The sequence below is a fragment of the Trichechus manatus genome, unplaced genomic scaffold (assembly GCF_000243295.1).
Source record: "Trichechus manatus latirostris isolate Lorelei unplaced genomic scaffold, TriManLat1.0 scaffold00084, whole genome shotgun sequence".
NCBI lineage: Eukaryota > Metazoa > Chordata > Mammalia > Sirenia > Trichechidae > Trichechus > Trichechus manatus.
The window spans coordinates 7,432,535-7,453,786 of NW_004444020.1; the positions used below are offsets into that span (position 1 = coordinate 7,432,535).

Consider the following 21,252-nt stretch of genomic DNA (forward strand, 5'->3'; position numbering starts at 1 on the left):
GTCATAACCTTCCTGTCAATAGAATAGCATAAAGATGGAGATATTCATAGGGGTACTGGGCAACTTTATTAGCTATGCACCTCCCCATTACCAGATCATCTGTATAACATCAGCCAGCCTCTGGAGGTCATGCACGACCCTCTGGGCTCTAAAGCTCTCTGTCTTTGAATGACATAACCATAGTTCTCATAGGTTCCTAAAATATTGTATATACTCACATATCAGTTGCCATTGAGTTGATTCTGACTTATGATGACCCCATGTGTGCAGAGTAGAACTGTTCCATTCAGTTTTCAAGGCTGTGACTTTTCAGAAGCAGATCACCTCATCATAGGCATGTTGATGGAATGAAATCCAGAAAAGTAGGCCTCTAGGTCTGCATAATGAAACTCTTGTGCATAATTACCAACTTATCCTTAATTTATCCACCAGTTTATCCTTAATTTATGGGATAGCATATGCTGTGATCTTCAGTTTTAGGAGGGTAGACCTTTTTATAGTTCAGATGACTTTAGCTTTGTCATTCAATATCCTTTCCTTTCCTATACAACTCTCTTTTATTCTACCTAGTACACATTATTAACCCCATAAACCAGTGCTCAGCAAAATCTAGAGAGTCCTTATGTACCCAGGCTTCGTTATGTGCCAAGCTTTGGTGTGTGCCCAGGTGTGGCTGTACTGACACACATATCTCTAGCTTTCTTCAGCCAAGCTCATTTACCTTTATGTTGACTGTACCTAACTCACAGGAGCCTTGGTGGTGCAGTGGTTAAGCACTTGGCTGCTACCCAGAAGGTTGGTGATTTGAACCCACCAGCTGCTGGCGGGAGAAAGATGTGACAGTCTGCTTCCATAAAGATTACAGCCTTCGAAGTCCTATGGGGCAGTTCTACTCTGCCCTATAAGGTCTCTATGAGTTGGAGTCGACTCAGCACAATGGGGTTGGGTACCTAACTCTATGCAGAAGAGTTTGATGCCGATGGCTGCTAACTCTGATGACCTGATCACTGGTCCTGAAATTTCAGTGCACATGCCATTGCCTGGGGTACTTGTTGAAAGTACAGATTCCTGCTCTCACCCTACCCCCAGGCCTGAGATCCCCAGACATCTCTTTTTTTCCAAACTAGTGCCTTTGGTTATTCTGCTCTCACAGTGAGGTACACTGCTATAGAGTCTCAAGGATCTATCACTAGTCCCTATCATCAAAAAGTGACATACTATCTTAAGATATATTCGTTTCTCTCTTTGAACAAAACTTACTTATGGAATTTCTAAAAATCTTATGTTACATCCTGGACTTTTATAGAATGGGAATATAAGAAAAGTATTTTTATGGTATGCTTTGGTATCTTTTGTAAAATTATACTTGAAATCATTGTCCATTTTTTCACCCAAAGTCCCTTATATTAGGCACTGTACTATCAGTTCCCCCTTGGATTTAATGTTAGGATAAAATTTGTCTTGTTTAGAGGAATTTCTGTTCTTTTATTGCATAACAAGATCAATACAAATCCCATACATTTTCATCTTGGCTGTCAGGATATTCAGAGCTTAGTACTTAAGTATACTAATACAACTCAGATGTCAGACATATCTGTTTGCCTATTTTTTTTAAAGTTTTATACACACACACACACACATACATATGTTTATCTCTACCTCAAATTCTTAAACTTACAAAAAGTATAAATTATAAGTAAAAATTTAACTACTTATATTCTTATCATGGAAAATTGTTGTGGTTTAGCTTGTAGATACTGAAAATAAATTTGCCAAAAGTATGACCTTTATAGAAGCATGTTTCTAACTAGCTCTGTAATTTCTTATATATAGCTTCATCAAACAGGATTATTGAAAGGATATTCTCTGGGGCAGTAACAAGGTAAGAAAAAGCATCTGAGTTTAAAAATGAACTACAAGTAATACTGTAACAATCTCATTTTAGCAAGACTTTCTCCATAATTTCACATCACTATTGGGTCAAATAGTAGCTTACAAAAAATGCATTATGTCTTGACGTGGGACATTGATTCTTTAAAATAGGTATTAGTCTTACATCTAAATATCAGTAACAGTATTTGATCCTGGTGATTACTTGTATTCAAATTAGAAACCAGATTTATTTTCTTCATATTTGCAAATGCCTTCTGGTTTCACTCACTAAGCCTTTGAAAACAAGATAGGCCAAGGAAGGCATTGCCCTTTTGTGAGGTGTCTAGTAGTCTCATTTTTTTTTTAATTCATTTAAATTTCCAAGGAAGGATGTTACTTTATTTCTTAGTCTGTCATCCTACTTGATAAAGTAGAGGGTCAGCAAAATAGAGGAAGACCCTCAACGAGATGGGTTGACCCAGTAACTTCAACAACGGGCTCAAACATAGCAACATTGTGAGGATGGTGCAGGATCAGGCAGTGTTTCATTCTGTTGTACATGGGGTCTCTATGAGCCAGAGCCAACTCATTGGCACCTAACAACAGACAACATCATCCTACTATGTCTTCCCAAGTAATTGCTGAGGAAAACTTATAACAATGCATTCTTCTCCCCCACCCAGGGGAAAAACAGTACAGAAGGAGGGAAGAATGAGCTATGCAGATTTTGTTTGGTTTTTGATCTCTGAGGAAGACAAAAGAAACCCCACCAGGTATGACTTCTCAGTTTTATTTGCCAAGATGTGAAATGCATGCACAAGGCCTGAAAAAGTCATGATGCATACTTAGTGAATGACCCTGGTCGTTCATTCCTCTGGGGGCTCTCAGTCAAGAATGGAGACAGGCACTGAATCCATGGTCAGAGTATCAAGAGAAGTGCAATTACCGAAAGAAATGCAGGTGAAGTGACATGTGAACTGGCCCTGAAGGTAAGACTAGTAAGCTTTAATATGGAACGTGGGAATAGAGAATGTTAGTTGTTTTACAACCTTACTAGTTCAGTAATAAATTAGAGAGGGAGAGAAAGGCAAATTGTGGATGACAAGTATACAAGAATACAGGTCGTCATTTCCTCAGTTAGAATCATCTCTCCCTTTCCTTGACACTTTAAAACATGCCTTGATTTGTACTTATTTGCATGTCTGTTTCTCCCCCACTAGTCTGTCTCTTGTTTAAGCTGAAAATCTAGGCCCCTTTTTTTTATCCTTCGCTGTGTAACACAGTGCCCTGTGCTCAGTACCAAAAGAGGGAGGGGACACAGTCCTTGATGCTTCTTGCAGGTATAACTGACGCTGCTGTCTTCTTATTGGTTCAAGAATTGTCTAAATGTTGGATGTATTGTTTGGAAATCATTGAAATAGAAATTAAAATAAGCTTAGGGAAATTTATTAGATTATTTGTAAGTAACTTTGTTTTCCATTTCAAAGATAGTAACTTATGGTCCATAATAGAATAATGATAATCATAAGAAAATAAATTTTAATACTAATAATTCTAACACTGAGAAGAAAAATACTATTAAAAATTTGGTATATATTGTATGGTCTTTTTCATATATACTTTTATATACCATTTGGACATTTGAATTATTTCCATTGGATTAATTCTTAATTACCATACACTCCAAATTTTTCATGGAATGTTCTCCTAAATATCCTCTGATAATTATGACTAAATAGTTATAACATCCACTATTTTTTCCTTAGAAGAAGTTCCCAGAAAAGGAACTCCTTTTCCTCCCTGCTTCCCCCTCCTCCTCTTTATTCTTTCTCTTCCTTCTTCCTCTACCTCCTTCCCTCCCTCCCTCTCTCTCACTCTTACTCTCTTTCTCCCACCAAATGATATGATACAATAAATTGGATCATACTACCGTGTTTTTATGCAAGTAACACACACTTTCTACATTTGTTTGCCAGCCGCATCATCTGCCAATTTTTTTAATAGCGGCGCCCTCTCCGGAGAGAGGGCACAGCTGGCAAACAGATATAGTAGGTGTGCATTATTTGCATAGAAGTATGGTATATGTCGTTTTGTAACACACTTTTTCACATAATAGTGTATTTCCATGCCAGTAAGTATGTATGTATATTTCATTAATCCAGTATTTTGAATGTTTTGGTTAGATTATCTAAATTTCCAAAAATTTGAAGAATGTGTGTTTTTCCTTTTCTTGCCTGTTTGGTGTTCTGTTAACCTTCCCAATCTCAATCTTTTATCTTTTGTATTTCCTTAATTATAGAAAAGCTTGCCTCAGATATTTCATCCCATCCATTTCTTCCTTTTTTAGAACTCCAGTTGTCCCACTTCTACTTCTGTCTTCTGTGTCTCTTTATTTTTCTCTTATATCATCTATTTCTGTACTTTTCTACTGCCTTCTGGAAGTGTTCTTAAATTTTATATTCCAGATCACAAATTCATTTTCAGCTATAGTCATCCTGCTATTTGTCCTGTGCATTGTGTATTTTATTTCAGCTGTTTATGTTTCATATCTACTATTTCTACTTATGATTTCTTGCTATTCATATTTTTAATATTCCCCTTTGGCTATGTAAAAGGTATTTAACTACTTTGTTTTTTTTTAACTTTTTATTGTGGAAAATCTCAAACATATGTAAAAGTAGACAGAGTTATATAGTAAACAACTTAAATCTTCTTACTTGTGGCTAATTGTACCTATATCTCTACCTACTTCCTATATTACTTTGAAAGAAATCCTCTACATCATTATCATTTGTATTATGCTTATTTCAGATTCTAGGGGTTTTTTTTTTGAGTAATTTTGTGTCATATGTTTTTCAGATTGTCTTCTTTTATTATACTTTAGGTGTGAATGTACTCCTCAGGTGTCTAGTTATTTTATCCTGTGAGCTCATGCCCCATTAGAGGAAACAGCTACCTTGTCTGATGATGTGTAATGACTAAACCTCAGGCTCTTCCAGTTTGTGCCCTTCCCAGTGATTTTAAAGAAAAGGAAGGAGATGAATCCCAGAGAGAAGAGTCTTAGGTACCACAGAAATGCAGGTTAACTACCCTCCACTACACCAGTAATTTCTCTGGTCAGGGACTTGATTTTAAACTCTTAGAAAAAAGCAGCACTGGTAGGAGGCAGTCAGCTTAGGTTGTAATCTACCAGCCCTGAAGGATTAAAAGCAGAAGATTGGGCATCTGGGCAGCCTCATCAGTACCTAATTTCTCAGGACTTTGGCACTGTGCAAACATTATTATATGTCATCGGACTACTGCTGCTGATGCTTTCTCTTGCGGGGGCACTACAGACAGTGACCCTCCCCACCAAGGCTCTGTTGGGGAGAGGCAAATCTGAAAGTGAACGCTCTTTCTCACCTTTCTTCCAAACAAGATCCTCTTGTCCCTGGGTATTCCGTCCTCCTCACACTCTCACAAACACCATTTTGGATTTGTTTTATTGTTTACGTTAACTTTTTCCTCTATCTCTTGTATTTCCTGTAATCTGAAAATTAAGACTAAAGGCCTTATTAGATTCTGGTCAAACATTTTTGGCAAGAATACAAAAGCAACGCTGTTTACTTAATATGTCTTACATTTAGAGGCAGATAATGTGAGGTTGTCCTGCTATTAGTGATGCTAGTGATGACAGCCAGATCTCTGCATTACAAAGTTATATATTTCGTTTTGCAATTAGCAAGAATATATGTGTATAAAATGTCCTGTTCTACAACACAGTTTTAATTGTTTTATTATTATCTGTTTGGTAATTCTTGCCTGAATCAGATATTGCACTGGAGTTTGCAAAAGGCTTATTTTCTCATTCTTTTTATTTGTTAATAATATGCCAACATGGCATATAAAATGGCAGCTAATAAATGTAGAATGAATATAAAGAAAATCATCAAGAATACAGAGGGACTTTAAAAAACACCATTAACCACTGAATTTAATGTTTATAGAATACTCCCCCCAACAACAGCAGAATACACATTCTTCTCAAGCACATGAAACATTCACCAAGACAAACAGTATTCTGAGCATAAGAGAAATCTTAATAAATTTAAAATAGTTGAAATCAAATTTTGTTTTCAGAATGGCGGTGTGAGGAATTCTACAGGCCCTGTACACAGTGAAATAACCAAACCTGGTTAAAATGATTTAAAAAAAGTTTCTGTAAATTGTCCCAAGGGCATACAGCGAATGAAGAAATATTTATTCAAGAAATCTACAAAATTTCAGTAAGAACAGTGAGAGTCTGTGGCATTTGATCCATGACCTGCTTCCTTCCTCCCCCACCCCAACACACAATTATGGAAGCTCCACTCCAGGTGGGTGCAGCTACCTCTCTAAGCTCCCAGCCACTTCCCCCCAGCTCCCCACCCCTACTTGAGGTCTGTGGATCTCCTTGGGTGGTATAAATGGCCAGCATTTTTCAAATTCCCCAGCTCTGTGTTGCAGAAACTCTATTTCAAGCAAGTGTGGCTAAGGTCAGGGGCTCTCTTCATCCACCCATCCCCCATTTGTAGAGTAGAGGATCTACTCTAGGTACAGCAGGCTGAGATTTATTGGGCCTGGATTGCCATTGCCCCAGCTGTCTTGTATAGTACAGGGTCCACACTGAAAGAAGCTGAGAAGACTAGCGGCTACTGCCACTGCCCATTGCCCTGCTCATAAAGCAAAGGTGTCACCGTTAGAGAAGCAGGCCACTGGCCCTACCCCCAACTCTGGAACAGTGGCACAGAGGTTTTGCAGGCTGTAAAAACAGCTCCAAAGCTCTGCACAAGAGAATTGACTTTATTTGGAACAAAGTGTGAGAAAGTTCAAGCCTAAGGGCACTTTCAAAAACAATGGAGATTTTAGTGATATACAGTTAAAAGAAGGCTAGTAGCTGGGCATATATAGATGTATCTCTGTGTAAGTGTATGCATTCATATGTATTCATATATACAGTAAAACACATAGGGGACACAAACATAGATACTTCTTAGACTTAACCAAACACCTTGTGGGATTGGTTTATGAAGTCTGAGGGTTTAGGACCATAGTCTCGTGGGGAAGCTCAGTCAGTTGGCATAATGTAGTATGTAAGGTTTATATGCGATATCCAGGTTTGTTGAGTAGTGTCTGGGGTCTTAAGAGCTTTGAAGCAGCAGCCATCTAAGATACACCTATTGTTCTCTGCATGTCCAAAGTAAAAGAGAAAGAAGGAAACCAAAGACTCAGAGAAGAAACCAGTCCGCAGGACTAATAGTCTACACAAACCATGACTTCATCTACCCTGAGACCAGAAGAACTAGATGGTACCTGGCTACCACTACTGGCCATTCTGATCAGGAACACAATAGCTGAATCCTGTAGAATGGGAACAAAATGTGAAACAGAACTCAAATTCTTAAAAAGTCCAGACTTGCTGGACTGGTTGAGACTAGAGGACTCCTTGAGACTATTGCCCTGAGATACTCTTTAAACCTTGAACCAAAACTATTTCATTAGATCATCTTTTAGGTAAATAACAGACTAGCTTATAAAATAAACAGTATCATCTGTGAGTACTATGCTCCTTTAACAAAATCATCTTTATGAGACCAAAAGGTCAACATTTACTCAAAAGCAAAGATGAGAAGGCAAGGGGACAGGGAAACTAGATTACTGAAAACAGAACAGCCAGAACAGAAATAATGAGAAAGTTGACACACTGTGAAAAATGTCACTGTAACCAATGTCACTGAACAAATTGTGTAGAAATTGTTAAATGGGAACCTAATTTGCTATGTAAACTTTCACCAAAAACACAATAAAATATTTTAATAAGATAAAAAAAGGAAGGCTAGTAGGTCTATGAGAGCAACAGGCTGAATTACAGAACAGGCCAAAATGTATCTGCAAAGTGGTTGGAATTTAATTAGATCATCTGTGGAGAATTATACTCTAGGACATTGTTGAGAACAATAAAGCAGGAAGTCTACAGTTAGTGGAGCTAACAGCTAGCTATGTTATCAACAAAGGCAGACAGCATAATAGAGAGATTGGGGAAAGAGACAGTCAAAGACAGCCCTGCTAAAACCACTGTCATCTAAGGGTATCTGTGAGCATGGCCAACTCTGTGCCCTCTGAAGAGTAACATCAGAGGCTGCACACTATAGAGGAAATAGACTTCACTAAAATAGCCCAGCCAAGTCACTAAACAAACAAGCAAACAAGATCCAGAAAGTGAGAGAGGGAGAGAGATCAGTATCTAGAGTTGTTGCAGTATATTATCAAAAAATTCAGTTTTCAGAAAAATTATAAGACATGCAAAGACATCAGGAAGTGTGCCCATACACAGGAAAAAGAGCTGACAACAAACTTTGAGAGGCAACAGAAACTGTCTTTGAGAGGACCAGATGTTGGACTTAGCAGACAAAGATTTCAAAGGAACTATTATAAACATGTTCAAAGAACTAAATGAAATCATGCTTTAAAAAGTAAAGAAAGTTAGGATGATAATATGTCATCAAATAGAGAATATCAATAAAGACAAATTTTTTTTTAAAAGAAAGCCAAATGGAAAGTCTAGAGTTGAAAAGTACAATTACTGAAATGAAAAAAAATCACTGTAGAGGGACTAAACAGGAGATTTGAACTGGCAAAAGAATCAGCAAACTTGAAGAGTATGCAGTCTGAAGAACAAAGAGAAAAAAGAATAAAGAAAAATGAAAAGAGTCTCAGAGAAATGTGGAAAAACCATTAAGCACACCAAACATATGTGTTATGCAAGTACCATAAAGAGGGGAGAGAAAGGAGCATAAAAAATATTTTAAAATTAATGACTTAAAACTTCTCAAATTTGATGAAAAACAATTTATAAATCTAAGAAGCTCAATGATCTCCAAATAGGACGAATACAAAGATATCCACATGTAAACACATCATGGTAAAAATGTTGAAAGAAAGAGAAAAATCTTAAAGTGGCAAGAGAAAAATGACTCATTGTGTACAAAGGAACATCAGTAAGATTAACAACTGACTTCTTATTGGAAACAATGGAAGTTAGAAGGCTGTCTAGTGACATATTCAAAGTCCTGGTGGAGAAAAAACTTCCAACCAAGAATCTTATATCCAGCAAAGCTAGTTTTCAAAAATGAAGGCTAGATGAAGATATTCCAGATACACAAAAACAGATAATTCATTGCTAACAGACCCACCTTACAGGAAATACTATAGGAAGTTCAGGCTAAAAGCAAGTGACCCCAGACAGTAATTCAGATCCACACACAAAAAGCAAAAAGTACCAGTAAAAGTAACTATGTAGTTATAAAAGACAGCATATATAATGCATATTTCTTCTCTTAACTGACTTAACAAGTAATTGTATAAAACAGTATTATTATAATTGTATTAGGCCTATAATATATAGAAATGAGTTATATAGGAGAAACATTTCTGTATCTCTCTGGAATTGAGTTAGTATGAATCTGAACTAAATTCTGATAAGTTAAATGTATATGGTAAGCCCTAGAGCAACCACTAGCTAAATTAACTCAAAAATACATAGTGAAAAAATCATTAAAGGGATTAAAATGTTACACCCAGAAAATACTTAATGAAAAAGGAATCAGTGAAAAGAAGCCAATGAAAAAATATGAGAACTATAGAAAACAAAAAGTAAAATGGCACAATGTAAATCCAGCTATATCAACAATAGCATTAAATATGAATGGATTAAACAGTATAATCAAAAGGCAGGGATTATCAGACTAGATTAAAAAAAGATACAATTACATATTGTCTACAGGAGACACATTAGATTTAAAGATACAGAGGTCGAAAGTAAAAGGATGGGAAAATATATGTAAACAACTACCATAAGAAAGCTGGAGTGACTATAGTGATATCAGAGAAAACAGATTTTAAGACAAAAATTGTTACTAGAGACAGAGAAGGACATTTTATATTAAAAAAGATTCTCAGATCATTAACCTAACCTTCTATCTTAAGACATTGGGAAAAGAAATGCAAACTAAACATAGCAAGCAAAAGGAAGGAAAGAATAAGATTAGAGTTGATAAATGAAATTGAGAATAGAAACAATAAAGAAAATCCATGAAACCAAAAGTAATTCATTTGAAAATATCAACAAATTGATATACCATGACCAAGTGAGATTTATCACAGGAATGAAAGTTGACTTAATATCTGAAAATCAATCAATGTAATACTCCATATTAAGAGAATGAAAGATAAAAAACCATATGCTCATCTCAGTATTCACAGGAAAAAAGCAGTTGACAAAATCCAACAGCCATTCAGGATAAAAATTCTCAACAAACTAAAATTAAAAGGAATTTCTTCAACCTGATAAAGAATATCTACGAAAAACCCACAGTTTGCATCGTATTTAATGGTATAAGATTGAATCTATTCCTCTAAGATCAGGAAAGAGACAAAGATTTCCACTCTCATCATTTATGTTCAACGTTGTACTTAAAGTTCAAGCCAGGACAGCTAGGCAAGAAAATGAAATAAAAGGTATCCAGAGTAGAAAGGAAGAAGTAAAACTATTTGAATATGACATTATCTTGTATGATGATTAAGATTGGGTGTCCACTTGGCTGGTCTATGACTCTCAGTGTTTATATGTGATCACTCCCATGATGGAATCTGCTGTGAGTAGCCAATCAGTTGAAAGGGAGTTTCCTTAGGGGTGTGGCCTGCATCCAAATATAAGCATTCTGGCTTTTTGCTCACTCTGGATCCCGTGGCTGCCTCCTGTTCATCTGACCTCCGGTTCTTGGGACTTAAGCTATCAGCTTATCTGCCGATCTTGGGATTTGTCAATCTTCACAGCCTGTGAACGGAGCCCTGGTTTCTGACCTGCCAATCTTGGGTTCGCCACCCCCTGCAGCTACGTGAATTGTGAGAAGTCTCTATCCTAATCCACGGACTTGGGACGTTCCAGCCTCTACAAGCTGTTTCTTTGATGTAAATCTCTCTCTATATATATTTATATGCTTTACTGGTTTTGCTTCTCTACAGAACCCAGACTAAGACATCTTGTATACACAAGATCCACTAAAAAAATTATTAGAATTAATAAATGAAGTAAATTAGGTTGCAGACTATAAGATCAGTGTACAAAAATGACTTGTATTTCTATGCTAGCAATGAACAATCAAAATGAAATTAAGAAGACAATTCCATTTATAATAACAGCAAAAAGAATAAGGAATAAATTTAACAAAAGAAGTACAAAACTTATACTCTGAAAATTACAACACATTGTATAAAGAAATTAAAGAAGATCAAAATAAATGAAAAGACATCCTGACATATTTGTGGATTAGAAGACAATATTGTTAGGATGGCAGTATTCCCCAAACTCTGATGTACATATCCATTGTAATTCCTGACAAAATCCCAGCTTGTGTTTTTGTTTGTTTTTTGTTTTGTAGAAATGAAACGGTTAATTCTAGAAATAATATGAAAATGCAAAGGGGGCAGAGTAGCCAAAATAGTCTTGAAAAAAACAAAATTGCATGACTCAGACTTACTGATTTCAAAATACACTGCAACATATCTAAGATACTCCACTGGTCTCACCCCTTCGGGAGCAAGGGAGAATGAAGAGAACAGGATACAAGGAAAAGATTAGTCCAAAGGACTAATGGACCACAGCTACCAAGGCCTCCACAGACTGAGTCCCGTACAGCTAGAGGGTGCCCGGCTACCACGACTGACTGCTCTGACCAGGATCACAACAGAGCGTCCTGGACAGAGCTGGAGAAGGATGTAGAACAAAATTCTAACCAAAAAAAGACCAGATTTACTGGCTTGGCAGAGAGTGGAGAAACCCCAAGAGTACAACCCCTGGACACCGTTTTAGCCTAGTGGTGAAGTCACTCCCGAGGTTCACTGTTCAGCCAGGGATTGGACAGCCCCATAAAACAAAATGGGACTAATGAGGCACAGCAGTCCAGGGACAAGGACTAGAAGGCAGGAGGGGACAGGAAAGCTGGTGATAGAGAACCCAAGGTTGAGAAAGGACAATGTTCACATGTCTTGGGGTTGTTAACCATTGTCATAGGGCAGTATGTGTACTAACTGTTTAATGAGAAACCATTTGTTCTGTAAACCTTCATCTAAAGTACAAAAAAAAAAGAATTATCTATGTGAGATCAAATTAATAACAGCAACTCAAAAGGTTTGATGGGAAGCCTAGGGGGCAGTGAGTTGAAGATAATGGTGATGGAATAATTTGGAAAAGGATAGTGAGAATAGCACCACAACTGGAAGAACATAATCGATGCCACTGAACTGTACACCTAGAAATTTTTGAAACGGTGTAACAACGGCGACGAGGAATATCACCACCAAAAAAAAAAAAAAGGTCCTCCAAGGTTGAGAAGGGAGAGTGCTGACATGTCATGGGGTTGTTAACCAATGTCATAAAATAATAAGTGTACTGACTGTTTAATGAGAAACCATTTGTTCTGTAAACCTTCATCTAAAGTATGATAAAAAAATTTAAAAAAAAATACTGCAGCACTAAAATAAACAAGACCATGTGGTACTGGCATAAATATAAATATATAGATCAATGAAACTGAATTGAAAGTCTAGAAATAAATTCTCACATTTATGGTCAGTTGATTTTTGACAATAGTGCCAAGACAATTCAATAGGGAAAGAATTGTGACTTGATAAGCTAGACTGACCAAGAAAACAAAGAAAAGTAAAATGATTAAAATCAGAATGAAAGAGGGGACATCACTACCGACCTTACAGAAATAAAAAAGATGATAAGGGAAGCCTGTGAACAACTATACACCAACAATTTAAATAACTTATACAAAATGAACAAATTCCTAGAGAGACAAACTACCAAACTAGCTTAATAAAAAATAGAAAATCTGAATCGAAAAGAAACTCTAAGGCTGTGATGGCTTCACTGGAGAATGCTACCCACATTTAAAGAAGAATTAATACCAGTTCTTTACAAATTCTTCCAAAAAATAGAAGAGGAAGCAAAACTTCAAATTCGTTCTATAAGGCCAATATTATCCAGGTAGCAAAACCGACCAAGATAACACAAGAAAAGAGATCAGTATCTCTTATGAATATAAATGCAAAAATGATAAAACTGCATCCAGCAACATATAAAAAAGGATTATACACCATGTCCACATAAAAACTTGTATATAAATATTCATAGCAGTACTATTCATAATAGTCTAAAGGTGGGAACAACCCAAATGCCCATCAACTGATGAATGGTTAAATAAAATGTTTTATATCCATATATTGGAATATTATTCAGCCATTAAGAGGAACAACATATTGACACATGGTACAACATAGATGAACCTTAAAAATATGCTAAGTTAAAGAAGCCAGTCACTAAGACTACATGTTGTATGATTCCATTTATATGAAATGTCTAGAATAGATAACTCTATAGAGACAGAAAGTAGGTTTATGGTTGCTTAGGTCAGTGGGACCTGGAGGGAAATGGGAGGGCTAATTGGTACAGAATTTCTTTTTGAAATGATGAAAGTGTCCCAAATTGAGCATGGTGATGGTTGCACAACTTTATCAATATACTAAAAAACTATTAAGTTATACAATTTAAATGGGTGAATTGTTTGGTATATGAATTAAGTAGCATAATAAAGCTGTTTTAAAAAAGGGTGGGACGTGCAGATCTGCGGTGAAAAAAACAATGAGATTTCACTTCACACCCACTAGGATAGTTAGAATCAGAAAGATAATAACAAATGTTGACAAGGATGTGGAGAAATTGAGACCAATATAAAATGGTTCAGCTACTTTGGAAAATAGTCTGGAAGTTCCTGGAAAGTATAAATATAGAGTTACCATATGATCCAGTTAATTCCACTCTTATGTATATTCCCAAGAGAAATGAACACATACGTCCACACACACAAAAAAAATTTGAACACAGATGTTTGTAGCAGCATTATATCGTAGCCAAAAAGTGGGAACAACCAAATGTCTATTAACTGTTGAATGGATAAACAAAATGTGTTATATCCATACAATCAGCTATTATGCAGCAATAAAAAGGAATGATGTAATGATACATACTGGTGCGGTATTCCAAAATCAATCACTATAATCTACCATATTAATAAACTAGAGAAGAAAAAACAAATGATCATATCAATTGATTGAGAAAAAGCATTTAACAAAATTGGAAAGTGAAATTTAAAACAATACAATTTACAATAGCTCCAAGAAACTGGAATGTTTAGGGTACAAATCTAACCAAATATATATAAAATCTGTATTCTGACAACTATAAAATGCTGATATAAGAAAGCAACTCAAAATAAATGGAAAAACAGACCATGTTCTGTGTTAGAAAACTCAATATAGTAAAGATTTCTATTCTCCCCAAATTGCTCTTTTAAGTTTAACATTTCTATCAAAATCTCTGTAGAATTTTTTTGTTGAAAGAAACAAGCTGATTCTAAAATTCATATGTAAAGGGAAAGTACCTACAATAGCTAAAACAGTTTTGAAAAAGAATAAAGTTGGAGGAATCATACTACCTATATGGGACTTACTAATACAGCTATAGTTATCAAGACAGTATGATATTGTCAGAGAGAGAGAGACAAATCAGTGGGACAGAACAGTGAGCCCGGAAATGGACCCACATAAATACGAAGAACTGACTTTTGACAAAGGTACAGAAGAAAATCAATGAAGAAAGGGGTCTTTTTTATTATTATTATTGTGGTAAATATATATGTACCAAAACATTTGACATTTCAACCATCTTCACCTGTATAGTTCACTGACATTATGTTCATCATGTTGTTCAACCATCACGCTTTTCCATTTCCAAATTATAACTTCACCCTTAACAGAAGCTCAGTGTCCCCTAAACATAGAGTCTTTCTTTCCTCCTCCCTCCCTGCTCCTGCTAACCACTAATAAACTTTGATCTTTAAACACTTGCCTATTCTAGGTATTTCATATAAGTGGGATCTTACAATATATGTCCTTTTGTGACTGACTTATTTCACCCAGAATAATGTTTTCTAAGGTCTTCCATGTTGTAGGATATATCAGGAATTCATTTCTCTTTATGGCTGAGAAATATTTCATTGTATGTATATACCACATTTTGTTTATCCATTCATCTGTTGATGGACATTTAGGTTGTTTCCACTTTTTGGCTACTGTGAATAGTACTGCAGTAAAAATTGATGTACCAGTATCTGTTTGCATTCCTGCTGTTTTGGGTATATACCTAGGAGTGGAATTGCTGGATCATATGGTGATTCTATATTTAACATTTTAAGGAACTGCCAAACTGTTTTACGTAGCAGCTATACTATTTTACAATCCCACCAGCAATGGATGAGGGTTCTAATTTCTTTACATCCTTGCCAACACCTGTTGTTTTCCATTTTTTGAATCATAGCAATACTAGTGGATGTGAAGTGATATGTCATTTTGGTTGTGATTTGCACCCCCTTATGACTAATGACATTGGGCATCTTTGCATGTGCTTGTTGGCCATTCGTATGTCCTCTTTGGTGAAATATTCAAGTCCTTTACCCGTCTTTTCGTTATTTGTCTTTCTGTTGTTAAAGGGATATAGTCTTTTCAACAATTTTGGAACAACTGGCAAAATAGGCCATAAATGAATCTTTCCCAACTTATTCAAAAATTAACTCAAAATGGATAATAAATGTAAAACTATAAAAATTTTAGAAGAAAACAAAGGAGAAAATCTTCATGACTTGGTAATAGGCAAAGAGTTGTAAACATGACACCAAAACCATGATGCATAAAAGAAAAACATGCTAAATTGAACTTCATCAAATTTTAAAACTTTTGCTTCACAAAAGAAGAAAAGAGAAAGGCAAAGTACAGCTTGGAAGAAAATATCTGCAAGCTACATATCCAACAAAGTACTTGCATCCAGAATAAATAAAGATCCCTTTAAACTCAACAATAAGAAAACAATCCAATTACAAAAGGGCTTGCAAAAGCCTTGAACAGACATTTTACCAAAAAAAGATACATAGATGACAAGCACATTAGAATGGCTAAAATAAAAAGTACTAAGAGCCCTGGTGGCGCAGTGGTTAAGAGCTCAGTTGCTAATCAAAAGGTTGGTAGTTCAAATCTACAAGCCACTCCTAGGAAACCCTATGGGGCAGTTCTCCTCCATCCTATTGGATTGCTGAGTCAGAATTGACTCGATGGCACTGAGTTTGTTTTTTTGTTGTTTTTTTTAGTGCCTGCAAGGATGAGGAGCAGTTCAATCTTTCATGTATTGCTGATGAGAATGCAAAATGGTATGGCCACTCTGGAAGATGTTTTGGCAGTTTCTCATAAAGTTTAGCATAACCGTAAAACCCACTGCTGTCGAGTTGATTCTAACTCATAGTGACCCTACAGGACAGAGTAGAACTGCCCCGTGGTATTTCCAAGGCTGTAATCTTTACGGGGACAGATTGCCACATCTTTCTCCCTCGGAGTGGCTGATGGGTTCAAACCACTGACCTTTTGGTTAGCAGCCAAGCACTGTAACCACTGCACCACGTGGGCTCCTAACATAACCATATGACCCAGCAGTCCCACTCCTAGGCGTTTACCCTAGAGAAATAAAAATGTATGTTCAACAAAAACCTGTTCATAAATGTTCATAGCAGCTGTGTTTGTAATAACTAAAAACAGAAAATGATCCAGATGTCCTTCCGTGGATCAGTGGATGAGCCAACTGTGGTACAGCTATGTAATGGAATATACTCAGCAATAAGAATAACAGACTAGTGAAACATGCAAAAACTTGGATGGCCCCAAGAGTATGGCCCCCAGACACCCTTTTAGCTCAGTAATGAAGTCACTCCTGAGGATCACCCTTCAGCCAAAGATTAGATAGGGCCATAAAACAAAATGAGACTTAAGGGGCACACCAGCCCAGGGGCAAGAACTAGAAGGCATGAGGGGACAGGAAGGCTGGTAATAGGGAACCCAAGGTCGAGAAGGAAGAGTGTTGACATGTCGTGGGGCTGTTAACCAGTATCATAAAACAATATGTGTACTGTTTAATGAGAAGCTAGTTTGTTCTGTAAACCTTCATCTAAAGTACAATTAAATAAATAAAAACTTGGATGGATCCTAAGGGTGAAAAAAGGTAATTTCAGAAGGTTATGTACTGTATGGTTCCATTATATAATACTATCAAATGAAAAAATTATAATGATGGAGAACACATTAGTGGTTACCAGGGATTAGGGGTAGAAGGAAGGTCTTACTATAACGGTGCAACATGAAGGAGTTTGTTGGAGTAATAGAACTCTTTTTGATCTTGATTGTGATGGTGGTGGTTTCTCAAATCTGTACAGTGTTACAACTCATAGAACTCTATACCCAAAAAAAAAAAAAATTTATTTTATGTTAATTTTAAAAATAAAATTGTTTAAAGTAGAAAGGTTTTTACTTTTTAGCTGTTTGTCTTTTAAAAATAGATTTTCCTCTTCTCAACAAATGTTTAATCTCAATTAACAGACTTAAAGACCATTGCTTTGCACTCTACCTCATATTTCTCATATTTTTCCCCATTAAAAACCAAATCTTGCCTTTTCTTTTTCACTCACTCCAGCACTGTCTTCTCTGCTCCCCCCTACCCCACAAGCCTTATTAGTTCATTCAACTTCTGCCATATTGGAGGGGAAGGATCCTTCTCCACTGCTCTGAAGTACAACCACTGTCGTAAATTAAGTGTCCAATACCACAAAGTTTTTGTGACTGTAGTTTTATAATAAGACTTAATATCCAGTAAACTAAGTCCTCTCACCTTTCTCTTCTTCTTGAACAGTATCTAAATTATTTTTGGCATTTTGAATTCCCATATAAATTTTAGGATCAGCTTGCCAGCTTACATGTGAACACACACTCTCCACACACACGCACATGTGCGCACAGAACTTGCCAGAGTTTTCAGTGAAACTAGGTCATTTTGGAGAGAAAAAACATAAAATGGCATGTCTTTCCATTTATTAAGGTCTTAAAGTTCTCTTTCAATAGCATGAGTTATTTCTGTATTTGATGCTATTCTAAGTGGTATATTTTTAAATTTTCTGTTTAATGGTGGCATTTAGAAATACGGTTGTTATTTAAATGTTAACCTTATAACCATCAATTTTGCTAAACTTAAGTATTCTCATAATTTCTCTGAAGTCTCCTTTGGGTTTTCTATATGTACAGTTATATCATCTACAACTAATAAGAGTTTGGTTTTATATTCCTATTTATTGACCTTACTCACTTACTTATTCTGGCTAGGACCTCCAGTCCAATGTTGAATAAAAGTGAGGGTAGTGTCATCCTTGCCTCTTTCCCTGTATCAGAGGGAAAGCATTCAACATTGTGTCACTAAGGATATTTGTTATAGGATTTTTATGGATATCTTTTGTTAGATTAGGGAAATTCCTTGCTAGTCCACATTTGTTAAGAGCTTTTGTCATGGATAAATTTTGAAATTTATTAAATTCTTTTTCTCAGTCTCTTGAGATGATCATATGAGATGGATGGTATCACAACAGACCCAACTGAAATTAATACTATCATAACAGAATACTGTGAAAAATTGTACTCTAACAAATTTGAAAACCTAGAGGAAGTGGACAAATTTCTAGAAACTCACTACCTACCTAAACTAACACAAACAGAGGTAGAACAACTAAATAAATGCATAACAAAAGAAGAGATTGAAAAGATAATTAAAAAACTCCTAACAAAAGAAAGCCCCGGTCCGGATGGCTTCACTGGAGAATTCTACCAAACTTTCAGAGAAGAGTTAACACTACTACTACTAAAGGTATTTCAGAGCATAGAAAAGGATGGAATACTCCCAAAAGTATTCTATGAAGCCAGCATAACCCTGATACCAAAACCAGGTAAAGACACCACAAAAAAAGAAAATTATAGACCGATATCCCTCATGAACACTGACACAAAAATCCTCAACAAAATTCTAGCCAATAGAATTCAACATATCAAAAAAATAATTCACCATGATCAAGTGGTATTTATACCAGGTATACAGGGATGGTTCAACATTACAAAAACAATCAGTGTAATCCATCACATAAATAAAACAAAAGACAAGAACCACACAGTCTTATCAATCGATGCAGAAAAGGCATTTGACAAAGTCCAACACCCATTCATGATAAAAACTCTCAACAAAATAGGAATAGAAGGGACATTCCTCCACATAATTAAGAGCATTTATACAAAGCCAACAGCCAACATCATCCTAAATGGAGAGACTTTGAAAGCATTCCCCTTGAGAACGGGAAGCAGACAAGGATGCCCTTCATCACCACTCTTATTCAACATTGAGCTCGAGGTCCTAGCCAGAGCAATTAGGCTGGAAAGGGAAATAAAGGCATCCAAATTGGTAGGGAAGAAGTCAAAGTATGCCTATTTGCAGATGATATGATCTTATACACAGAAAACCCCAAAGAATCCACAAGAAAACTACGGGAACTAATAGAAGATTTCAGCAAAGTTTCAGGATGCAAGATAAACATACAAAAATCAGTTGGATTCCTTTACACCAACAAAGAGAACCTCGAAGAGGAAATCACCAAATCAATACCATTTACAGTAGCCCAGAAGAAGATAAAATACTTAGGAATAAATCTAATCAGAGACATAAAAGACCTATACAATGAAAACTACAAGACACTACTGCAAGAAACCAAAAGAGACCTACATAAGTGGAAAAACATACTTGCTCATGGATAAGTAGACTCAACATTGTGAAAATGTCAGTTCTACCCAAAGCAATCTACAGATACAATGCAATCCCGATCCAAATTCTACCGGCATTTTTTAATGAGATGGAGAAAAAAATCACCAACTTCATATGGAAAGGAAAGAGGCCCTGAATAAGTAAAGCATTACTCAAGAAGAAGAAGAAAGTGGGAGGTCTCACACTACCTGATTTTAGAACCTATTATACCACCATGGTAGTCAAAACAGCCTGGTACTGGTACAACAACAGATACATAGACCAATGGAACAGAATTGAGAATCCAGACATAAATTCATCCACTTGTGAGCAGCTAATATTTGACCAAGGCCCAAAGTCCATTAATTGGAGAAGACAGTCTCTTTAACAAATGGTGCTGACATAATGGGATATCCATCTGCAAAAAACTGAAACAAGACCCATACCTCACACCATGCACAAAAACTAACTCAAAATGGATCAAAGACTTAAATATAAAATCAAAAACAATAAAGATCATGGAAGAAATATAGGGACAATGCTAGAAGCCCTAATACATGGCATAAACACAATACGAACCATAAGTAACAATGCACAAGCACCAGAAGAGAGACTAGATAACTGGGAGCTCCTAAAAATCAAACACTTATGCTCATCAAAAGATTTCACCAAAAGAGTCAAAAGACAACCTACAAACTGGGAAAAAATTTTGGGCTATGACAAATCTGATCAGTGTCTAATCTCTAAAATCTACAAGATACTGCAAAACCTCAACAGCAAAAAAGACAAATAACCCAATAAAAAATGGGCAAAGACTATGAACAGGCACTCCGCCAAAGAAGATATTCAGGTGGCTAACAGACACATGAAGAATTGCTCACGATCATTAGCCATTAGAGAAATGCAGATCAAAACTACGATGAGATATCATCTCACCCCAACAAGGCTAGCATTAATCCAGAAAACACAAAACAATAAATGCCGGAGAGGTTGTGGAGAGACTGGAACACTTATACACTGTTGGTAGGAATGTAAAATGGTACAACCGCTTTGAAAATTGATTTGGTGCTTCCTTTAAAAGCTAGAAATAGGAACACCATATAATCCAGCTATCCCACTCCTTGGAATATATCCTAGAGAAATACGAGCCATTAGATGAATAGATATGTGCATACCCAGGTTCATTGCAGCACTGTTCACAATAGCAAAACAATGGAAACAACCTAGGTGCCCATCAGCAGACGAATGGATAAACAAATTATGGTATATCCACACAATGGAATACTATGCAATGATAAAGAACAACGATGAAGCTGTGAAACATCTTTTAACATGGAGGAAGCTGGAGGTCATTATGCTAAGTTAGTCGCAGAAGGATAAATATTGTATAAGACCACTGTTATAAAAACTCAAGAAAAGGTTTAAACACAGAAGACATTCTTTGTTGGTTACAAGGGTGGGGAGGGAGGGTGAGAGTTATTTACTAACTAGGTAGTAGATAAGTATTATCTTAGGTGAAGGGAAGGACAGCACACACTACAGGGGAAGTCAGCACAACTGGACTAAACCAAAGGTAAGTTTCCTGAATA

The 21,252-nt window shown here is 36.2% G+C and overlaps 1 protein-coding gene across 2 annotated transcripts in view; it reads left to right on the forward strand.

Annotated features, from left to right (window-relative positions):
• Positions 1–21,252, forward strand: part of PPP2R3A (protein phosphatase 2 regulatory subunit B''alpha) — a 247,366-nt gene that overhangs the window by 170,070 nt on the left and 56,044 nt on the right. For both annotated transcript variants that reach the window (XM_004381424.2, XM_004381425.2), the window contains 2 exons: positions 1,834–1,882; positions 2,556–2,645. In XM_004381424.2, coding sequence (XP_004381481.1) covers positions 1,834–1,882; positions 2,556–2,645 — 139 coding nt within the window. The remainder of the gene's footprint in view (positions 1–1,833; positions 1,883–2,555; positions 2,646–21,252) is intronic.